The sequence below is a fragment of the Gavia stellata genome, chromosome 10 (assembly GCF_030936135.1).
Source record: "Gavia stellata isolate bGavSte3 chromosome 10, bGavSte3.hap2, whole genome shotgun sequence".
In the NCBI taxonomy this organism is placed as follows: Eukaryota; Metazoa; Chordata; class Aves; order Gaviiformes; family Gaviidae; genus Gavia; species Gavia stellata.
The window spans coordinates 24,314,315-24,334,252 of NC_082603.1; the positions used below are offsets into that span (position 1 = coordinate 24,314,315).

Here is a 19,938-nt window from a genome sequence, read left to right on the forward strand (position 1 = left end):
CTGCTTTAAAGGGCTCCTGAGCTGCAGGGGGGGAAATCTTTAAAGAGCATCAGCTTTTATGGTCTGCAATTTCAGCTGGCTTGATGGTCCAAATCATCCTCCCTTTTTCATGTTTTCACAAAGCGAGAGGCACATAAAGGATAGAAATGGCTGGATTGTGCAATTTAGCTGCCTTCAAAGCTTTACAATCAGTTTCAGAATCATTTGGTGGCAGTTCAGAAACACATTGTAGATTAGTTTTCCCAAAGCTGTGAGCGTGGTGTGTCCCAGCCGGGGTGTGTTGCATGAGAGAGGTATCCAAGCAGGATTTCTCCTACCCTGGGCTATCCCCAAGAGCCCAGCAGAGCAGGGTCTCCCAGAGCAGCACCATGGCTTGTTCTGTCCCAGCCCAGAGCACCAAGCAGCCATCCCTGGGGTGTGATCTCCCCTGGCACGTCGTGTCCCCAGGCAGGGGTGCAAAGAGGCTGGTGCTCAAGGGCTCTGGGGAAGAGGGGCCTGGCAGCCACGTCCCACTCCAGCCCTCTCACTAACAGCGATGCCATATGGAGTTTGCAAGCAGGTTCGGGAGCAGAAGCACAGCTCTTGAGCTGAGGAGAGGTGCCCAGCTGCTCTTGGGCACAGGGCATCAAAGGGGAGGGACAAGAACCACTCAGCAAAGCTGTAATAAATGGCTGTTCAGGACATTACTGTGCTCCTTAAGTTAATGAGAAGCAAGCACTGCCAGAAGAAAACATCTCTTATCTGCTTTAGTGCCACAGTGCATCAGCTTCAGCATAAAATTTACAGAGCTTGAAAATGGGGCATAAACATTATGGGTAAATTTGGCAGAAAATGTGACTGACTCTTATCTGGTCATGAATAAATAATTTTCAATTACCAGCCCAGGCGCTGCTATTATCCCACACGGGGAACTCCTCTGAAGTTTGTTTTGTGCTCGAGCACACATGGCCCTGTAGCATGTGGGTGGTAGCAGGGGACCGCTCTCCCCAGGGTGGGGGCTCAGGCACAGGGACATGCTGTGCTGCTCCCCTGCAAACCACACTGAGGGCAACACAGCAAGCAGCTGTCCCCAGTATTTGCAGGATGCCGTTCCACCCTCTCCTCACCTCCTTTAGAGAGGGGTCACAGCATCCCCAAGCCAGGCAAGGCAAACTCAGGTGGCTGGAAATGCAGCTGGAGCCCGCTTGTGAAAATAGGATCAGTTTAGCTGTGAAATAAGGTTTGTGACCTCTGAGTTGTTCGCTCTGCAGCTAGTCAGCGTAAAATAATGGGCTGCTCTGTGCCAAGCAAGGAAGAGAAATCTTCCGAGATTTCTGCAGGGGCTGCTACACTGGGAGCACAGATCCAAGGCAGCACAGCAGCCTAAATGGCAGGAGGCAGCAGAGCTGCTCTGGGCATGTATGTACCTGCAGTAAGTACCCCATCAGGCAGCCCTGCTCCAAGCATTTCTGCCAGGGCAGGACTTACTGCGAGGAGACCCCAAAAAAGCAGGGACAGATGCATCCCTCTGACCCCAGGTTGCTGCACTCCAGCAGCCAGAGCGCAGGATGAGGGCTCTTAGCTCTCACAAGCCCCACCCTGCTTAAAGTGCCCTCAATTAAAAGGCAGAACTTCATTGATTTCTAATTAAGCCTGTTGTTTCCCTTCCCACTCATTCCCCTGTAAACACACTCCGCTAATAATTAAGTTTACTATTCCTTGACAAGCACAGATGATCTTCCATTCACTCCTCTCTCCTAGGGCGGGAAACCATTTTCGGTGCAGTGCACATGGGTGGGAATTAAGTCTTCCTCCTGTCAGCCAGGCACCACGGCTCTGCGGGGTGGGGGAGCCGGGTACCAGATGAAATAGGGATGCTCAGGGTGCGATATTAAATAGGGAGCTCGGGGCTGGAGAGAAGAAAACTGGAGGAGTAGTTTGCAAACACTGAGCTGTGACTAGGAGGAGGAGGAGGGCATCAGCAGGTGAGCAGGGAGGGATGCACAGGGAGATGAAGGGGACAGAGGGATGGGGCCCTGGGGATGTGTTAGGGCTTTCTGCCAAGTGGGCTGCAGCAGGAGCCGTGACTAGTAGCTCAAAGTGCTCTGGATGCAAAATTGGGAGGGGGAGACAGGATGCTGCAGGGCAGGGGGTCTCTAGGGAGCAGGGGTGTTTTCGTGATGGGACAGTTCTGCCTGCAGGAAGGGGCTGAAGGGATGGTTTGGCCACAGTCTGTGTCTTCTCCCAGAGGGAGAACAAGTTGTGTCTGTGTCTGAGCTGGCATCTGTGCCTTGCTGCGAGCAGTTTTTGAAACACCCAGGAGATGTAGATTTCCAGGGATGTGCCACCTGCCAGAAGGGCAGGCTAGCCTCTCTCTGGGATGCTCAATGCACTTGAGCCTACAGCAATGCAGAAAGGGTGGCAGGGTCAGCCCCATGGGCCTAGCACAGCTGGAGGCCTGGCGTGGGCTGTGTCCTGTCTTTCTCCAGGTTGGTTTGCTGCCTGGGGGGCCATGCTGGTAGGGGCACCCAGGGGACTATGGATGTTATGGGAAAAGGTAGTCCCTGACGTTGTATTGTTGTGTACCGTGCTGGACTCAGACCTGTGTCCTGTCTCAGTTCAGCACTGTGGCTTGAGGACTTTGGGCTGGGATAGCAGGGAGCTGGTGGGGATACAGGCTGCATCTCCCTCACCTTGGCTGCCCTTTGAGCAGAGCCTTCCCCAGAGAAACCACTGCTTCCCCTGCCCTGCTTCACCAGCTCTCCTCCCGCCAACCCGCAGCTGCCGACCTTCTCTCCATCCAGGCAGAGCTTAGGCAGGCGGATGCTGGAAGCACAGCCCTGAAGACCCCCATCTTCCCAAACAGGAGGCAGAGAAGAAAAATTACACAGGCACAAATCACTGCTAGCAATTGCTGCACACTGTCTTCATACCTGGTGCTGCTCTTGCTGCTGTGTCTGGTGGCCTGGCCCCCTTTGCTGCTTCCCACCAGTGGCTCCAGGAAAAAAGAAAATCCCTCTTTGAATATGAATCTTGTGGAAAGGAGCCCAGGGTGCTGCCTTTCTGCTGGGGATTGGGACACTCCGGGAGAGGGAAATCTGGGTGTTTGGGGCGCCCCTGCACAGTGACTTTTTTCTGTCTTTACCCTTTGAAGGGCAGAGCCCTGTTTCTCACCCCAAATGCCCCAGCCAGCAGCCAAGCATTGACCCTGTCTCCTCTCCTCCCCGCAGGTAAAGTGTGACCAGTACTGGCCGAGCCGGGGTACGGAAACCTATGGGATGATCCAGGTGTCCTTGCTGGACACAGTCGAGCTGGCAACCTACACCGTCCGCACCTTTGCACTGTACAAGGTATGGCTCTGGCTGGGCCGTTCCTGCTCCAGGTAATGCAGAGCTACTTCTCGATGCTGCAGGGTGCTGAGGCTGCCGGCTGTGCCTGGCTTGGCCAAGCGTGTGGCTAGTCCACACATGGGCCATTTCTCACAGCCAGGCTGCAGTGGGAGACCGGCTGCAGGTTGTGCATCTGGCCACGGCTGGATTTTGGCCAGGACACCTGATGCTCTCCTGTATGCATTCAGACCCTGTGATGGGCTGCAGAGTGGGGGATGTGCTTGCCTCTGGTGAGTGTACATGTAACAGCTGTCCTCCCATTAGAGGGACAACATGGGAAGCAGTGAATTTTTAGCACTCCTGTCACTAATAATGCAAACAGAGGGGCGGAGGGGCCGTTCTGATGTGTGTACAAGCACTTCTCTCCTGCCTGCTGCACACCTCATTAGTGTTTAGAAATCCCTGGGGGCAGTGCTAGCAGCAGCATGTCACGGCAATGCAAACGGGCTTTGCAGTGGGCTGCCTCTGTGCACAACTGAGTGACTGAGTCTGGGCCACACTGGGAGAGAGAGCACAGCAGTGTGCATTGATGGGGACACACTCACGCCCCAGGATGGCATCTCGCCCCAGCAGTCACCCAGCCAGTCCTACCGCATTGCTGCATAGATTACTCAGCCAAGCCAAGCCGAGAGCAGGGCAGTCTCTGCAGACACTGGCTGATCAGCCATCCCAGAGAGACCCATGATGCAGAGGAGCAGGGAGGGCACTGGCTGCTGTGGCCCTTCCATGCCCAGTGCCCATTTTTCCCTGAACGTGCAGTGAGTATGCGGGTAGTGACCCCATGCTGTGGAGAAAGTCCTTCAGACTGCTCCACTCCCGCAGAGCTGCTCTGCTTTCTGTATCAGCTGGCTTTCCACAGAGCATCTATATGTACAGAAGCCTAGCAAGAAGCCTACATTTTGCCTCCAGATTTTCAGTGGCAAAAGCCAATGCATGCATGATCACACACAGCATTACGTGCCTGTTGTTACCCAGCCAGCTGGGTACCTTGTTACCCCATCAGTGGGTTCCCATCCTAGGATGAGACTGTTCTCATGCAAAACAACTCCTCTTTGTCTTCAACAGAATGGCTCCAGTGAGAAGCGAGAGCTTCGACAGTTCCAGTTCATGGCTTGGCCCGATCACGGGGTACCAGAATACCCTACCCCAATCCTAGCTTTTCTGCGACGGGTCAAGGCCTGTAACCCACCAGATGCTGGGCCCATGGTTGTCCATTGCAGGTAGGCTGTGTGTTTGCAAAGCTGCACCTGGGCATGTGCCTTCTGGCTGCAGGAGCTTTCACCTGTCCAGCTAAAAGTGGAATCTCCTGTTATTGCGGTGAAAGTTTCACGGTAGCATAACCTGCACTGCATGCTTGGGCTGGGAACAGGACAGCAACCAGCAGCAGTAATGCAGTGGTGACATTTGTATTGCTACTGCTCTGTTAGATTAAACAGCACTGCTGTATGGAGAGCCTCATAAAACACTTTTTCCTGCAAAACTGCAAGTACCATTTAAAAATGAAGTGATCTGTGCCCAGCGTAAGTATGTAGTACCTTTCAGAGGCACGTCATTGACAGACACACATACAGTGACCTCTGCAAACATTCATACGTAATATTTACATTAGACCTCTTTTGCAGGGTAGAAAGGCAGCTCTTTAAGCAAAATATTAGTCTACTATGGCTCAGCATCTTATCCAGGGAAGATTTATCTGTACCAGCCGAGTGGGGACTATTACTGAACAAACCACTCCATCATTGCTGTTCCAGCATACGCCTTACCAGCAGTGTTTAATGTTCTTCTTTCATGCTCTGCTTCAGATGGGAGTGGGGTATAATTAACACACAAACAAGCTGTATTAAAGTCCTGTTAAGGATTTGACTTGCACCATAAATGAGGAAATGTCTAGCTCCCCATCTCTGCCTGTGTTTACATGTCACGACAGCATGTCTGTTGTTTTCAGGGTGCTCTCAGGGTGAGTAGTTTGGGGATTGCTACTGCCCTTCCAACAGCTGTGGAGAGGCATCCAGTGCTTGAGCAAAGGGCTCAGCATAGACATGCATGACCTCACCTTTCTGCTGTCCCCTCTCAGGCTGGCTGTCCTCGTTTTATGGGTTAGGAAACAGTGACTCAGGTTACGGGACAAGCAGGCTTGAAATTATAGGCTTCACTGGTGCCAGGTCTTCTGACTTCATGCATACTTACGCTGTCACTCTCCTGCCTGTTAAACACATTTCTCCTTCCCTTTTGGAGGTGCTGCCAGCCACTGCGGGGACCAGCAGAGTGACACCATGTCCCTTCTGCTCCATCAGAGAAAGGGGGACAGCAGAAGAGCTGAGTAGCCTCCCACATTCTCCAGTGCCTCTCTCCCTTGCTCCTCCTGTCACCTCTTGTTTGGGGCTCAGCTCATTAGGCCTCAGTGTGGGGAGCAGCCTTTACTCCCCTTTTGTGCACTCTAGGTCCGGTGCTGTCTTAAGCAAGAGCAGAGCTTGCATGGCATCTGTAGGGGACAGTGTCATCTCAGGCCATGTGCTTTGTTCCTGCAGTGCCGGCGTGGGCCGAACTGGTTGCTTCATTGTCATTGATGCCATGCTTGAGCGGATGAAGCATGAGAAGACCGTGGACATCTATGGCCACGTGACATGCATGCGCTCTCAGCGCAACTACATGGTGCAGACAGAGGACCAATACATCTTCATCCACGAGGCCTTGCTGGAGGCAGCCACATGTGGCAATACCGAGGTGCCTGCACGCAACCTCTTTGCTCACATCCAGAAGCTGACCCAGGTGCCACCAGGCGAAAGTGTCACTGCAATGGAGCTGGAATTCAAGGTTGGTGGCAAAGCCCCAGCACCCCCCTTCCCCAGCACCCTGTCTCTGCCCACACAGCCCCACCAGGCTGCTCCTCCAGAAGTTGGGAGAGGAGAGCTGTGGATCATTACAGACAGTTATTCTTTTGTGTGTTTCTAAACCAGGTAGGCAGTGATTTAAAATACATTTGAATTGTAAAGCTTGTGTCGGCCATGGTCCCCCCTGGATTGGCAGCTTCTGGGGAGGATATAAAAGGCAGATGGATGCACAGTTCTCAGCAGCGCGTTCTGCTCTAGGTTTACTGTGCGGCAGGATCTGCATCTGAAATCAGCTGCAGATCGTGTTAGTGATAATTGATGTTACTGTGAACAACTTGTCTGGAAACGGCTCCAATTTAAATATATGAGACGTTTATAGTCTCATTTCTTCAATGCTGAGCTCTGTTATCTTTTAACCACCTCGACACCAAGCCTCAGTGTCTAGAATTGGTGATGGCAGTGTTTTAAGGCACACTGTTTTTAAGAAGCCGAGCCCACATTTTTCTATTTGTATCTGTGAATACCAGCTGCAGATATTTATTACAGCCTTGGAGATGGAAGTGAGCTCTGGTAAGCGCCCATATTCTCAGATGAGGTGCATTAGTCCAGTGAACTCATGCAGGGGAATACAGCTCATGCAGGGAGGCAGCAGACCATGCAGCCTGTGAAATGAACTGCAGCAATACAGCTTCACCCTGGGGATTCCCTCCAAGTGACAAAGGAGCAGGAGGAGCAAAATACTGACTTTCTGCGTAAACTGGGAATAGCTGAGCAGCTCTGTCCTGTGGTTACCAGAGCTGCTGGTGTCCTGGGCTTGGAACAGTAGAACATGCTGCATTAGTATCTCATGGTGACACCCGCCCTGAGAAACCCCTCAAGAAAGCCACAGAATTAGGCTCAGCTCTAGCAACTGTTGTAAGAAAGACAAAAATTTGTTGTTTCTCCCAGGGTGTCTTTAGAACAGTAATAAAATTTGCCCCTCTCTGTGCCCTGGCAATGTCCACCGCATGGCAAACCCTGGGGAGCCAGGATACGGGAGGGCCTCACATGGCTGCACCACTCCCCAACGAGCAACCCTGTCCTTCTGCAGGGAGCCTCTGCCAAGCACCAGCTGCCACACACAGAGAAGGGTGGCTCTGGAAATGCTGGAGAGAGTCTTTTGGGGAAGGGAAAAAAAAAGAAATAAAAAGGAAAAAGAGGGACTTCTGCTTGAATGTCTCTGCCAGCAGGTCTAAGTAACAAATTTACCATGACTCCTGTTTACCGGGCTCAAAGAGAACCATAAAATGTCTCACAGTAACCCAAAATAGATCTTCTTTATCTAAAACTGTCACAATTCTCACATTTGTCTTGGGTTCTTCTGGGGTGAGAAGTAAATAGCAAGGCATGGAAGATGGAAAGCTTTCCTTCCCTGATGCCACCGGGCGTGTGTCCCTGGTTCAGCGAGGTACAAATCTGCATGTCCTGGCCCTTTGTGGGTCAGAGAGCTGCTGTGGGTCTCCACTCCACTATGTGTGACCTTGGGGCTGTGCCAGCAGGTCAGTGCAGGTGGTTCCCCTGCTGTCACCTACAGCCATGCAACCAGCAGCGAGGCCGTACCTAGGATTGCAATGCCACAGCAGAGGGGCCGACATGGTGCTGAAAACCAGACAGATTACTGTGAAATGGAGCAGCTGGGTGCAGCCTCCTTGTAACATGGTGCCAGAGCCCTTAGTCTGGTCCAGAAAGACCTAGTCCTCAGCAGCTGTCCCTTGGTCTGAGGAGGGAGCATGTCTTTGTGCCCAGAGGGACTCCTGCCTGCCCTTCTGCCAGGGTCCCAATTTTGCCCCCAGACTGCCGCATCCCCAGCAGGCGTCTGACATGTTTCCTTCTCTTTCAGCTGCTCGCCAACTCTAAAGCACATACCTCACGTTTCATCAGTGCCAACCTCCCGTGCAACAAATTCAAGAACCGCCTCGTTAACATCATGCCATATGAGCTGACGAGAGTCTGTCTGCAGCCCATCCGGGGTGTTGAGGGCTCTGATTACATCAATGCCAGCTTCATAGATGGGTACAGGTAAGGGCCACCTTAGGTGCCTGGGCCAGCCTGTCCTGCCTGCTTGGAAACCTGGGCAGACCTGCCTTCTCCTCTTTCCCAAGGACTGGTCCTGGCTGCCTAAATGTGGGCTGGGGATCACTTTGTTGCATTTTATCTATTTCCATCTTCTCAGACACTCCAGTGCGTATAGTTACAATATGTGAAGACTGCTTATGAGTGAGCGCTGCCAGGCTGGCTTGTGTTGCTGTAGGCAGATGCCCACATGGCTGGGGTGGGAAGCTATGCTGGCTCCTGTGGAGGTTTATGGAATCTCCTGGTAGGCATCCCTTGGCACATGTTTTGCATCTGCAGCATCTAACACAAACCTGCCTCGCCTCACTAGCTGTAGCACCAGAAGTAGAAGTGTGCTTGCGCTGCGTGGCTGATCCAGGCAGCAGCCCAAGGCTCATTGTCCCATGCCTTGATTTTGGGGGGAGTCTGTGGATCCTCAGGCAGGGCTGATGCTGGACACCAGGGAGCCCATCACTGAGTTCTGCTCCCCAGGATATCTTTTAGAAAGCACAAATTAAGATCTAGTGGGGCAATAATACTTAATGGTTTCTGTACCTAACTGCTGGCATCACATTCTCAGATGCTAAGTGCCAGGAGAGGAAGATGCAGGGAAACAGCCCAGTGGCCACATCTCCTTCCCAGACAATCCCCAGACAGTAATCCAGACCAAATTCCAACGATGCACATACAGGGCTCATTCCTGTCGTCTCTCTGTGCACCATTGCAGTAGGGTCACCCAGTGCAGGTGTGGGGGATACAATGATGGATGTGGCACAGTCCCCCTCCAGCTTGGCTCTGCCCAGTGCTTCTTATGGGCTGGTGACCTCCCAGGAGCAACAGGGACTGCCAAAGGGAACAGATGTTGGTGCAGCCAGGCCAGCAGCTCTGTGCCTCTGTCCCTGCTCCAGCAGCTGAGTCCAGGAAGGGTTCCCAGGGGAAAGGGCTACGTGGAGGTAAGAGTGGGCAGGGAGCAAAAGGGGGGCAACCCTGGGAAGCATCCCAACAGAGCAAAACCGCAGCGAGCCAGGCTTCCTCAGGGTGGGACCGAGTAATGGGGAAGGATGAAAGGGCTGCAGAAAAGCTGTCACAGAGCAGCCTCCACTTTCTCCCACCTGTGTGTCTCTGAGCTGTCCAGCACCGTGTCATTAATGTGGCCACCTGCCTGCACGCCCACCCCGGCAGCCCAGTGTCTGACAGGCGGGCTGCAGCCACAGTGCCCTGGCTCCAAAGCTGATTAAGAGCAATGCTGGTTTTGCTCCTTGGTGATGCTACAGAGCTGCCAGCACGGCAGGTGGTACCATTTCTTGTGCTACCTACCCCATCCCCGAAGAGTCCTGTTATCTCTTCCCATCCTTTCCTTTGAACTGAGCAATCTTCTCGGTATTATCTAAAGAGATCAGCTGGCCCAAGGTCCTGCGGACATTACTGATGCTGCATCTTTATTAGCTCTTTTGTTTCGTTCTGCACCCCTACTCCCTGCTTTTTATGATGTCTTATAAATCCACCTTGAAGCAGCCCCTCTCTTCATCGTGCACATTACAGCTGTCCTGCAGCACGTTCATTAATTTTTAGCACCAGCGGAGAGATGAAATGCAGGATGGGAGGATGCCGCCCCTCGTCCCGCGGGCTCCGGCGCCACGCAGCGGTGAAGCAAGACTGTGTCTCCGCCGCCTGTGTGGCGCCAGACCTGGCTCTCGCAGGCGGCACCGGCGTGCTAGGCTGGGCGCTCGGCAAGGCAAAGAATCAACACGCCGGAGCTGGCCCTTCTCAGAGTCCAAAGCACCAAGGGTGCTTTCTTCAGGGTGGGTGCCAGGCTGGGGCAGGTCAAGCTCTGCTTTCACATGGGACATTTTGAGAAATGCTCTGGTTCACAGTGGAACCAAGGACAAATTTAGAAACTTCAGAAAAGTTGGCAAAATGGTATCGGTGGTTTCCATGCTGCCCTAGTTATTAGCTGGTGTGTGTGATCCAGGCGACCAGATTCAGTTGCTCTGTGTCTTCCCATGCAATGGAGGGGACAGGGGGTACTGCAGAGAGTAAAAGTGCAGGAACCCGGGGCTGCTGCTGGGATCATCCCCAAGCACAGCGTCTCCTCCCAGCCCAGATGGGTGAGCCAGCCTGCTCACGTGGGCCTGGGTGCCAAGAAGGCCCTCAGTGCAGCAGCGCTAGGGACAAGCAGCAGGGAGAGGCTGGTCTGGGGACACTGTCACCCCAGCAAGGACTGGCAGCCTTTGTGCATCCTGCACCCAGTGGTACTCACTGCATCTGCAGGGAGCACTTAGAAGATACGCACTGGGCAGGCTCATCCCTCCCCCTGAGTCCATGGCTAGTCCTAGAGACCTGTCTCCTGCAGCGGCATTGTCAGCCCTGCAGCCTGCTGCATGGGGTCCCTGCCTGCAGCCCGCTGCATGGGGTCCCTGCCTGCAGCCCTCCCAGCCCACCAGCCCCTGGAAGCAGCTGCTGCCCACCTCCCAGGAGCTGGTCTGAGCACCATTGTGTTTGTCGCAGGCAGCAGAAGGCCTACATCGCCACACAGGGACCGTTGGCTGAGACCACAGAGGATTTCTGGCGGATGCTTTGGGAGCACAACTCCACCATCGTGGTGATGTTGACAAAGCTGCGCGAGATGGGCCGGGTATGAATCCTGCTCAGGGGAGAAGGGTGCTGTGTGGCTGCTGTCTGTGGGCACAACCTCTCAGCTCACCCCAGTCTGTCCCCAGCACCAGCTGCTCTGGGACAGCCTCCTCCTGGCGTGTCCTGTGGCTGACCCTGTGGCCCCACAGCCACGTATGCTCCTAGGGAGCGGGAGGGAGGAGCAGCAGCTGGTCGGTGCTAATGTCTCACCGTGCTCCTCATCCACAGGAGAAGTGCCATCAGTACTGGCCCGCAGAGCGCTCTGCCCGCTACCAGTACTTCGTGGTGGACCCCATGGCAGAGTACAACATGCCGCAGTACATCCTCCGTGAGTTCAAGGTGACGGATGCCAGGGTGAGTGCAACTGCTGGCTCCCCAGCTCCCCTGCCTCCTGCACCTCTGCCCCACCTCAGCCCTACCCAGTCCAGTGAAGGGAGAGTCCAGCAGCTCCGGGAGGAACCAGAAAGCAAAGTGCTGCCTTGCACTGCAGGCAGAAGGGGCTGCTGCCCCTCACCTGCTGCTCCTCTCGCCACAAGTCCTTCCTTGCCAGCTGTGTCAGCCCTGGTGAGCAGCTCAGGGATCCCTATCAGCACCAGACCCTGCCTTGCCTGTGCTGCGCACTTGGGCAAGCATTTAACACAGGCTCCCCCGCACCTGGAGTCTCTGTGTCCAGCATCTGACTGAGCGCAGGACCCCTGTGTGACAGTAAACGTGGTCCTGTGGTGGAGCTGGACCCCAAACAGGACCAGGGCACTGACTCAACAGACCCCCAGGGGCCCAAAGCCCTGCTCAGCTCAGCTGCCCTTGGGTGAACACGGGAGAGCAGATGCAGGCCCCAAACACTCAGCGAAAGATCTGCCTGGGCTCATCCATGGCTTGTACACCCTCTCACCTGCCCTGGGCCAGGGGTCTGAGAGCAGGTCAGCAGTACCAGTGCTGAGGGGAGTGAGATCAGCCCCTCTTGCTGTCTCCTCACCCACGGTTCATGTCTAACATCCCTGTCCCTGCAGGATGGCCAGTCACGGACCATCCGCCAGTTCCAGTTCACAGACTGGCCTGAGCAGGGCGTGCCAAAGACGGGAGAGGGCTTCATCGACTTCATCGGGCAGGTGCACAAGACCAAGGAGCAGTTTGGGCAGGACGGACCCATCACGGTGCACTGCAGGTGCGTGGGGACAGATCAGCACCCACCTCTGCTTTCATCAGCCCTCACAGATGTCCCCTACCTCGCTTACCCTGGCAGCTGCCAGCTCCCCTGCACTTGGTGCCCCTCCTGCATACCACTGGCAAGAGGCAGGCAGGGGATGAGGAGGCGGTAACATCCATGGCATTGGCAGCCTTTCTGCCAGGTGACTAGATTAACCCAGTGCCCTGGTGGTACTGATTTGTAGCTGCTTGGAAGAGTCCTTGGGCAGGGTGGGGTGCCACAGCAGCTTGGCCCAGAGGCAAGGCAGAATCAGTGGGCCCCATGGGGCTGAGAGGGCACCTCTGTCTGGCAGTGTCCCTGTGGCCTCTCCTGGCTCCACTGAGCATGTCCCCATGCTCCATGAGCTTGCACCGCTCCTAGGAGCTCTGCGAAGCCTCACTGGGGCTGGCGGGTCTCTAACAGCACCTCTTGCTCCCTCCACGCAGCGCTGGGGTCGGGCGCACGGGCGTGTTTATCACGCTCAGCATCGTGCTGGAGAGGATGCGCTACGAGGGGGTGGTGGACATGTTCCAGACGGTGAAGACCTTGCGGACGCAGCGGCCAGCCATGGTGCAGACAGAGGTGAGTGTCCCCTCCTCCCTGGGGTGGTGGGAGATCTGTGGGAGAAGGGAGGGGAGCCGGCATCTCTCGCTGGATGTGCAGCCCTGCTGCCCGATGTCCTTGGGTCCCAACTTCTCACGCTTCCCCCCTTGCTGCCTTGCAGGACCAGTACCAGCTGTGCTACAGAGCGGCACTGGAGTATCTTGGCAGCTTCGACCACTATGCAACGTAACTAGTGCTTTCCTCCAGTCGCGGTGGGGATGTCTAGGAGTGGAGATGGGTCCCTCTGAGCCAGAGCTGCCCATTCCTCAGTCCTTCTGTACAGATGGAGGTGCTGCCCAGGCAGCAGACCTCCATGCCAACCAGTTCTGACCACGGCATTTAGGAACTTCGCCCCAGCGCCAAACGAGGGAATCCGACTCCAAAACCATTTCCAGTCTCTGGCTGAATTTCTGCTCATGTGCATCTCTCGCCCTCTCTCACGCGACTGCATTTCACAGCGAGGCTTTAGGTGGGTGGAATGGGATCTTTTTTTAAACATGTAAAATAGTTACTAGTGGTTTTTATAATCTCCTCTCTCTTTATTTTTTATTTTTTGCAAGTCTTAATGTTTTGCCCAGGCAGAACTGGACCCGCCAAACCTTTGGGAGTTGGGGTTTTTTTTAATTCCCTTTTGCTTTTACATTTTTTATTGCCCTGTGTTTATTTCAGCCCAGTCACTGCTGGTTCTGCCCATTTTAGTGCAGCTTCCTTGGTAATTTGCAGCAGCTGGCTTGTGGTTCCTGCCCGGCTCCATTCCCCGTAGGCTGCTTTTTAATCCTCTGTAGAATATGAAAATTCATGGAACTGGACCTAAGCTACCAATTATTTTTATAGCCTTTCCCTCCCCCCCATTATTTCCTGAGTAGGTTTGGGTTTGGGAGGGCATGTGGGGTTGCCGGAGAAGCAGTCCCCTTTGTCAGCTGGAAACCATTCAGTCCTATTACAATGCGTGTTAAACCAATCCAGTGACCGTGTGTATTGGCAGATCCCGATATGACGTGAGTTGTCATCGCCTTGTTTGTGAGAGACCCGAAATCCAGGCTCCGGGCTTTGGAGCCTCTTTTTGTGTGTCTTGCTGGGAAGGGGGTGGGAGAAGGGAGCGGGTCCCACATTTCCCCGGGGAGGGGATGGAAAAAGTAAGACGCAGCCCTTTTTGTTAATCCCATGGTTCTGTGCGTGCAAGCGCCATTCTGTCACCTCTCACCAGTGAAGTGCATCGGAGCATTTACAAAGGCAAGGAGCACAAGCCCAGCCGTCCCCAGAGTAGAGCCAGGCCGGCTCTTTTTGGAGAGCAGGGTACTGCAGGGATGGGGAGGGGAGTACACATGGCTTCAGAGGTTGGGTGTATCTATAATTTCTGCTATCCTGCAAACGTTAAAAGTCACTAGATTATTGTACTTTCCGCTACTTCAGGACGTTCTAATGAACCAATGTGGCAAGACTACTGGACTTAATTTAATGGTACTATATATTAATACTCCTTATTATATCACGCTTGCACTAAAGACAGGGAGTGAGCAGCCCTCTTTCAAGTGCATTGAGTTATGAATAAAGGTGGTGGAAGGGTATCTAATTGTATTATCACATGTATTCCAAATGTTAAGAATCGAAGCTACGTTGAAATCAGCAATCCAGGGTTGGTAATGTTGGAGGACACATTCATTTTTACCTTGTGGATGCATAGTGCTGTAGGGGTCACTGTTGTATACAGTCTGTTTTCTATTTGTTAATAAAAAAAAAATCTACAGCATCATTGCATAATTCTTGATGTTAATAAATTTGAATAATCGGGTTTCATACAAGCTGGCTTTGCTGTCTGTTTCTTCAGCAATAAGCAGAGGCCACTGAGTCCCTTGGCAATGGGCGTGCTCCCCAGCCTGTTGCCGGAGAAGTCCTCTCCCACAGGCACATCCCAGCCACCGGTACTCTACACCTCCTACAGGGTACCAGTGCCAGCAGCGAGCTCCGACACCCTCTGTGACACCCCCCTTTGTGCATGCGTGTGCACAGCTCCTGCCCACCTGCAGCCATACTGGCATGCACTGAGAGTTCTCAGTCCCTGGCTCCGCCAGGAATGGCTCCTGCCAAGCCTCTCTTGGCAGCTGTGGCCCTCTCTGGGTCCACTCCACTTCCCAAAGGATGGATCATTCCCAGCAGGAAGAAGGCAGTAGCAACTTTCTGCCCAGGCCATGCTCTGCACAAGCTGTTCCAGTGGTGGCTGGGGCCTGAGACCTGTCCTTTCCATCTGCTCTACTGCCAGTTACTAATCCTCAGAGGACCCCGGGATGTAGCAGGATGCAGCCCTGGGGAGATGCTGAGCTTTGCTGGAGGCATGTTTACCTGCACTGCCTTCCCTGCTGGCTGCAGGACCAGGGGGGGAGTAGCTACAGACTTTACTTGTGGGTTTGCAGGCAAGAGAAGGGTTGGTGGCAGTGGAGTTTGGTGACAGTATCAGTCCTGGATGAGGCCGAGATGTTGCCAGTCTACTGGGACACTGCAGCAACACTGTTCTGCGACACTGAGCGCAGTTGGGTATGCAAAGTTACTGCTCAGCAGTGAAACCACCGCCTGGACCCTAGCTGCAGAGCAGCACCCAAGTATGTTCAGGTGTGAAACCCCCGCCAAGGCATGCGGCTGTGCCTGCTCTGCGTGGGCAGTACAGCCCCAGCCCTGCCAACGTACGAACTGCAAACCCCCGGGTCAGTGCTGGCTCCTAGAAAGAGCAGCACCTGCAAACAGCACAAGTGTGCAAGGGAAAGGCCAGTGCAAGGGGCAGAACCACATGGGCCAGGGCCCCACAGCCTGTCCATCCTTCCTAAGGAAGCCAAATCTGCCCTGGCCAGCATGTGCACTATGGGTGGGAGCGTGTGGCAGACAGAATGATGAGCTTTTCCCCAACGTGACTACGGCACCTTCTTTCTGACTCCTCACTGGCTTTGCTGGAGCTCTGCCACACATGGCGTTTCCTCCCAGGCCGTACCAGCACCTGAGCAGGTGCCAGATGCAAAATGGTGTTTCCCCCTCACCCAACTGGTTCCTACTCCAGTGCTTCGCCCCCAGGGTGACCTGAGGCTGGTGGAGCCTTTCCCTGTCTCTGCTGTTGGGCAGCCCCACTCAAGGATGCAGATCTGACAGCAAAGCAAGCTCCTGCCCTTGCAAGGCAGTGCATGTGCACAGGTGCGTGCACATGCATGTGCCAGCACCGCTGGCATCAGGACACTTTGCTTTGCATCACTGCCAGGGCCCAGGACGGTAGGGCTACACAGCCAAGCATGCACCTGCTCATATGCGGGTGTGGTGGGAGGCAGGACGCCATGCTAACCACTGTGCTTTAGGAAGCCGGCCAGCTGGGAAGCGGGCAGCAAGCACCTGCCTGTGCTGCAGCAAGAATGCTTTGGCTGTGCTGCTAAACTACAGCTGGTGACAATGCCTTCGCCACGTGGATGTGCCACTCACCGAGCACTCACCAGGCACTGCCATGTGCACAGCACGAACCTCTAGTCTGTGTGTGGCTTCAAATGCAGTGATTTGCTCCCACCAAAAACAGCAGTTGCCAGAACACTTGTATATATGCACAAGCACAAGCACACACGCGTGTACCTTCTTTCTCCTTGTCTGAGAACGGGCTTCCCTCCCCATTTGATGTCGTGTTCTTAGCCCAAACCTTTACAACTGAACCAGGGAAAACATGAGGCAACAAACACTCCCAATCAACCACCTCCACTTCTCTGCCTGCCATGCGTAAGGCACAGAGTGACCTTTTCGAGTGGTCAGTGAGCTTACCTATGGGCTGAGTAGAAACAGGAGAAGGCAGAAAGAGAGAACAAGCATCACGGCATGGACCTCACTGGGAAGAACATGACCGAGCCTGGGCCTCTGCAGTAAGGCTATTGTTGGGTAGACACTGTGTAGGTACTTATATTGCGGAGGTGAAGCCATGTGGCCAAAGCCTCGTGCTGGCCTCACAGGGCCAAGAAAGGCTCAGCACACAGAGAGGGCCAGGAGGTCCCCAAAGTGTGAGGACGTACCACCTTGGCAAGAGGACAAGCCCCAAGAGGACAGCCAGGTCAGAGAGCAGCAAAGGCAGTTGCTTCCTGCGGGGGAAGTCCCACTTCCCTGTCCTCACACACAGCCAACACTGCTCGCCCAGAGCCAGCTCGCCCCAAAGGGGATGGAGTCATACCAGTTTAAAAGTGCTTCTTCCTTTAACATGTATTTCCATTTATCACTGCATACCTCACAAAATAAAAGGGAACAGAAAAAAAAGAGTCTAACCATGTACAGGGTACAGACTGGGAGGCTAACCCGGTCTGCCCTCAAAGCCAGCACTGTGGCTTGTGCTGTGCTCCAGGCAGAGCCACACCGCCTCTTCCCAGGGCCTGGCACTGCCACGCCTGGGCTGCATTGCTCAGCTTTCCCTGACCAGAAAGGATTTATTCTAGCTGGCATTTTTTTGCCCCATCTTCTTTGGTATCAGTTTGAAGCTACTCCTTCCCTCTGGTATCAGCCTGGCTTCACAGTGCCACGCTGTGCTCCAGATCTGGAGTGAATGGTCCCAAGACGGTGCTGTAAGGAGGCGTTTGGCCTCTTTCCTTTGGCGTCTCTCTCTGACAGACCAAACATATTCGCACTGAGCAATGGAGCTGGGTGGTTACTGCTGGCTCTTCTTTTCCTAGCGAAAATTTTCCATTCCTTAATTGTACCAGGTAGCCCCAATGCAGCCTCAGATAAGCAGCTTTGTAAAGGGCAAGGTTTGGCAGGTGGGACAGCAGCTAAATGGCAGCTAGTCAAAGGTGAATTCCTGGGCACTGAGCTGCTCTTCTGCTCTTTCTATTTTTAATTTTTTATTCATTTCATTGATACCTGTAGCAAGAGAGCTGTGTAGGTCCTGCCTAGGCTTGGCTTGCGTCCTAGTGATGCTAAATATCATACTGCCCAAGCACCTGCCCTTTGGGATGCCATTGCTTTGAGTTTTGTTTTTAAGGGCAAAATAGTTATTAAATACGGAAAAGAAACAGCTGCACCACTGAACAAATCTGAGCTTACTCTGCGCAGTAGCTTGGCAACTCCTTCCCCCACAGTCCTGGCTCTTCTTGTTCTCAGCAACGTTGCCATTTTCATTTATAAAGTCTCCCAGTAAGAGTGGTTTGTGTTTTTTTTTTTTCCTTTTTTGCCTGTTCTGACCTGATTAATTTCTGAGAGCAGGAAAAATTCTGATCCCTCCAATTAAAAGCTCATTGTTGCCCTTTTGCCAGTTTTAATAAGTAATCTCAGTCCACAGTAACAGTTATATGTCATCAAGCTTTCTTGCCTACACATTTCTGCTCATGACCACATTTTACCACTCGTCATCATAAAAAGACTGGCTTATGTCTCCTGATGTTAGAAAGTTGGTTTGTCTTGATTAATGGATAGCAAGTGCAGCTGCCAGGCCACCAGAAAGGCCAGAAACACAGAGTTCATCTCAAAACCATTACCTAACGGTTGCCTGCGTTGGTACCTCCATCTGTAGGAGGCTGAGTGTTGTGCCTGCTGTGATTTTAATCCACTTTGGGATTCTGGTCCTATTGGAGTCTGAGCAGGTCAGAGAGTCAGCAGACCACAGAAAAATCTGTGTTGGAGTGGTGTTTTGGTAAGACTTTCAGGGCTGCCACATGCCTGTAGCGTGACACTGAAGGAAACGCGTATCGGGAGAAACATAAAGGGAAATTAAGGTTTTTATTTAGGCGTGAGGAACCGAGTGTGGTCTCTGAGGATGGTTACGAGCTCTTTTGGGTTGGTTGTGCTTACTTTCAAGGTTGTCTATTGGCACTTACGCAATCAAGAAGCATTTAGCACAATGCAATCTGTGACAATCACAGCCAGTCCCAGCCAGCTGGGGGGTCAGTATCCCTAGACAGGCTCTGTCAGGCATTCAGCCTTGTCCACACTTGAAAGCATTTCCTGCTAAAGCTATACTGTCAGCTCCCAATCCACAACACAACAGCGGTGGATTATCGATGACATACGCTGACCACGGGGGCACTTTTCCACGTTTCTAGCTGACCGATCTGTGCTGGCAAAACTCCCTCACGTGGGCCGGGCCTGGCACCAGTCCAGCCCCAGGTTGCATTTGCTGCCTGAAGTTTGCAGAGTATCAAATTCTACTTTGGCTTTGCTTACACACAGAAATTGTAGGAGTATAATTAGCTTGGTTAATACGTTCAATTGGCACATGGCTATTGTGTGTCACCATTCAGCGCCCGAAACCCATTAGCTCAGTACAGCACTCATTCACACAGGATTAATACCCAGCGTTTCCGACTCCTAAGCTAAGCGCGCCTGCACGACGAGGCTGCAGCGGCTCCAGGTGCCTCGCGGGCAGCGTGAAGGCCCCCGGGCGCCCCGTGCCGCCGGCCCCGGGCCCCACCGCCTTCACGGGCCCCTCAGGCCGGGCCCCGGGCCCCTGCACCGGCACTGCACGGTGCAGCCTCTCATATCTGACAGCAAATGGCTGCTGCGCAGGCAGGTGAGGCTCCTGTCCCCGCTCGTCAGGCCTCTTCCTTGAGGGCAGGACCCGGGAGCCCCGCAGAGCCTGCTGAGCCCGGGCCCTCCCGGCGCCGCCGCGACGCCGAGCTGTCGCGCTGCCCTCGGGCCTGGGCTCTCTTCCCCCCCCCCGCGGGTGTCCCTGGGGAGCCGGAGGCGGGGTGTGGGCGGGGCACGGGTGGGCCCGCCCGCCGGGACTGCCGTGGGGGCCCCGGCTGCCCCCGGCCCGGCCTGGGCTCCCGGGGCGCCTCGAGTAGGCCTGGGCCCCCCTAGCAACCGCCCCCTAGCGACAGCCTGCCGGCCCGGCCCGGCCCGGCCCTCGGTCCGTCCGCCTAGCAACCGCCCCGTTCCCGGCCTCCTGATTCGCTGGCCCGCCCCGGCCGGCCGTCGAATTCCTATTGGCTGTGAAGTAGGAGCGGGCAGCAATTGGCTGCGGCGGCCGGGGCGGGGCGGGCGGCGGAGGGGAAGGGGGCGGGCCGGGGCGGCGGGGCGGGGCTCGGGCGGTGGGGAACGGCCGCGGTGGCGTCGGCGGCCTGCCGGACTCATTGGGCGCGTGGTGCGGAGGGATACGGCGGCCGGGCGGCGGAGCGAGGAGAGGGCGGAGGCGGCGAAGAAGACGGACGCCCTGCTGACGTGAGCACGCCGGGCGGGGACTCGGACCCCTCCGCGTCGGAACGGGCTCCCTCCGGCCGGGGGGGGG

At 54.5% G+C, this 19,938-nt stretch overlaps 1 protein-coding gene across 1 annotated transcript in view; it reads left to right on the plus strand.

The window, feature by feature from the left end:
* PTPRF (protein tyrosine phosphatase receptor type F) overlaps window positions 1–12,972 on the plus strand; it is a 261,030-nt gene extending 248,058 nt beyond the window's left edge. The window contains exons 27-35 of the mRNA XM_059821779.1: window positions 3,210–3,329; window positions 4,434–4,588; window positions 5,897–6,182; window positions 8,079–8,257; window positions 10,799–10,925; window positions 11,153–11,278; window positions 11,935–12,089; window positions 12,557–12,692; window positions 12,835–12,972. Of these exons, the coding sequence (XP_059677762.1) occupies window positions 3,210–3,329; window positions 4,434–4,588; window positions 5,897–6,182; window positions 8,079–8,257; window positions 10,799–10,925; window positions 11,153–11,278; window positions 11,935–12,089; window positions 12,557–12,692; window positions 12,835–12,903 (1,353 nt within the window). The 3' untranslated portion in view covers window positions 12,904–12,972. The remainder of the gene's footprint in view (window positions 1–3,209; window positions 3,330–4,433; window positions 4,589–5,896; window positions 6,183–8,078; window positions 8,258–10,798; window positions 10,926–11,152; window positions 11,279–11,934; window positions 12,090–12,556; window positions 12,693–12,834) is intronic.
* The last annotated feature ends 6,966 nt before the right edge of the window (window positions 12,973–19,938 follow it).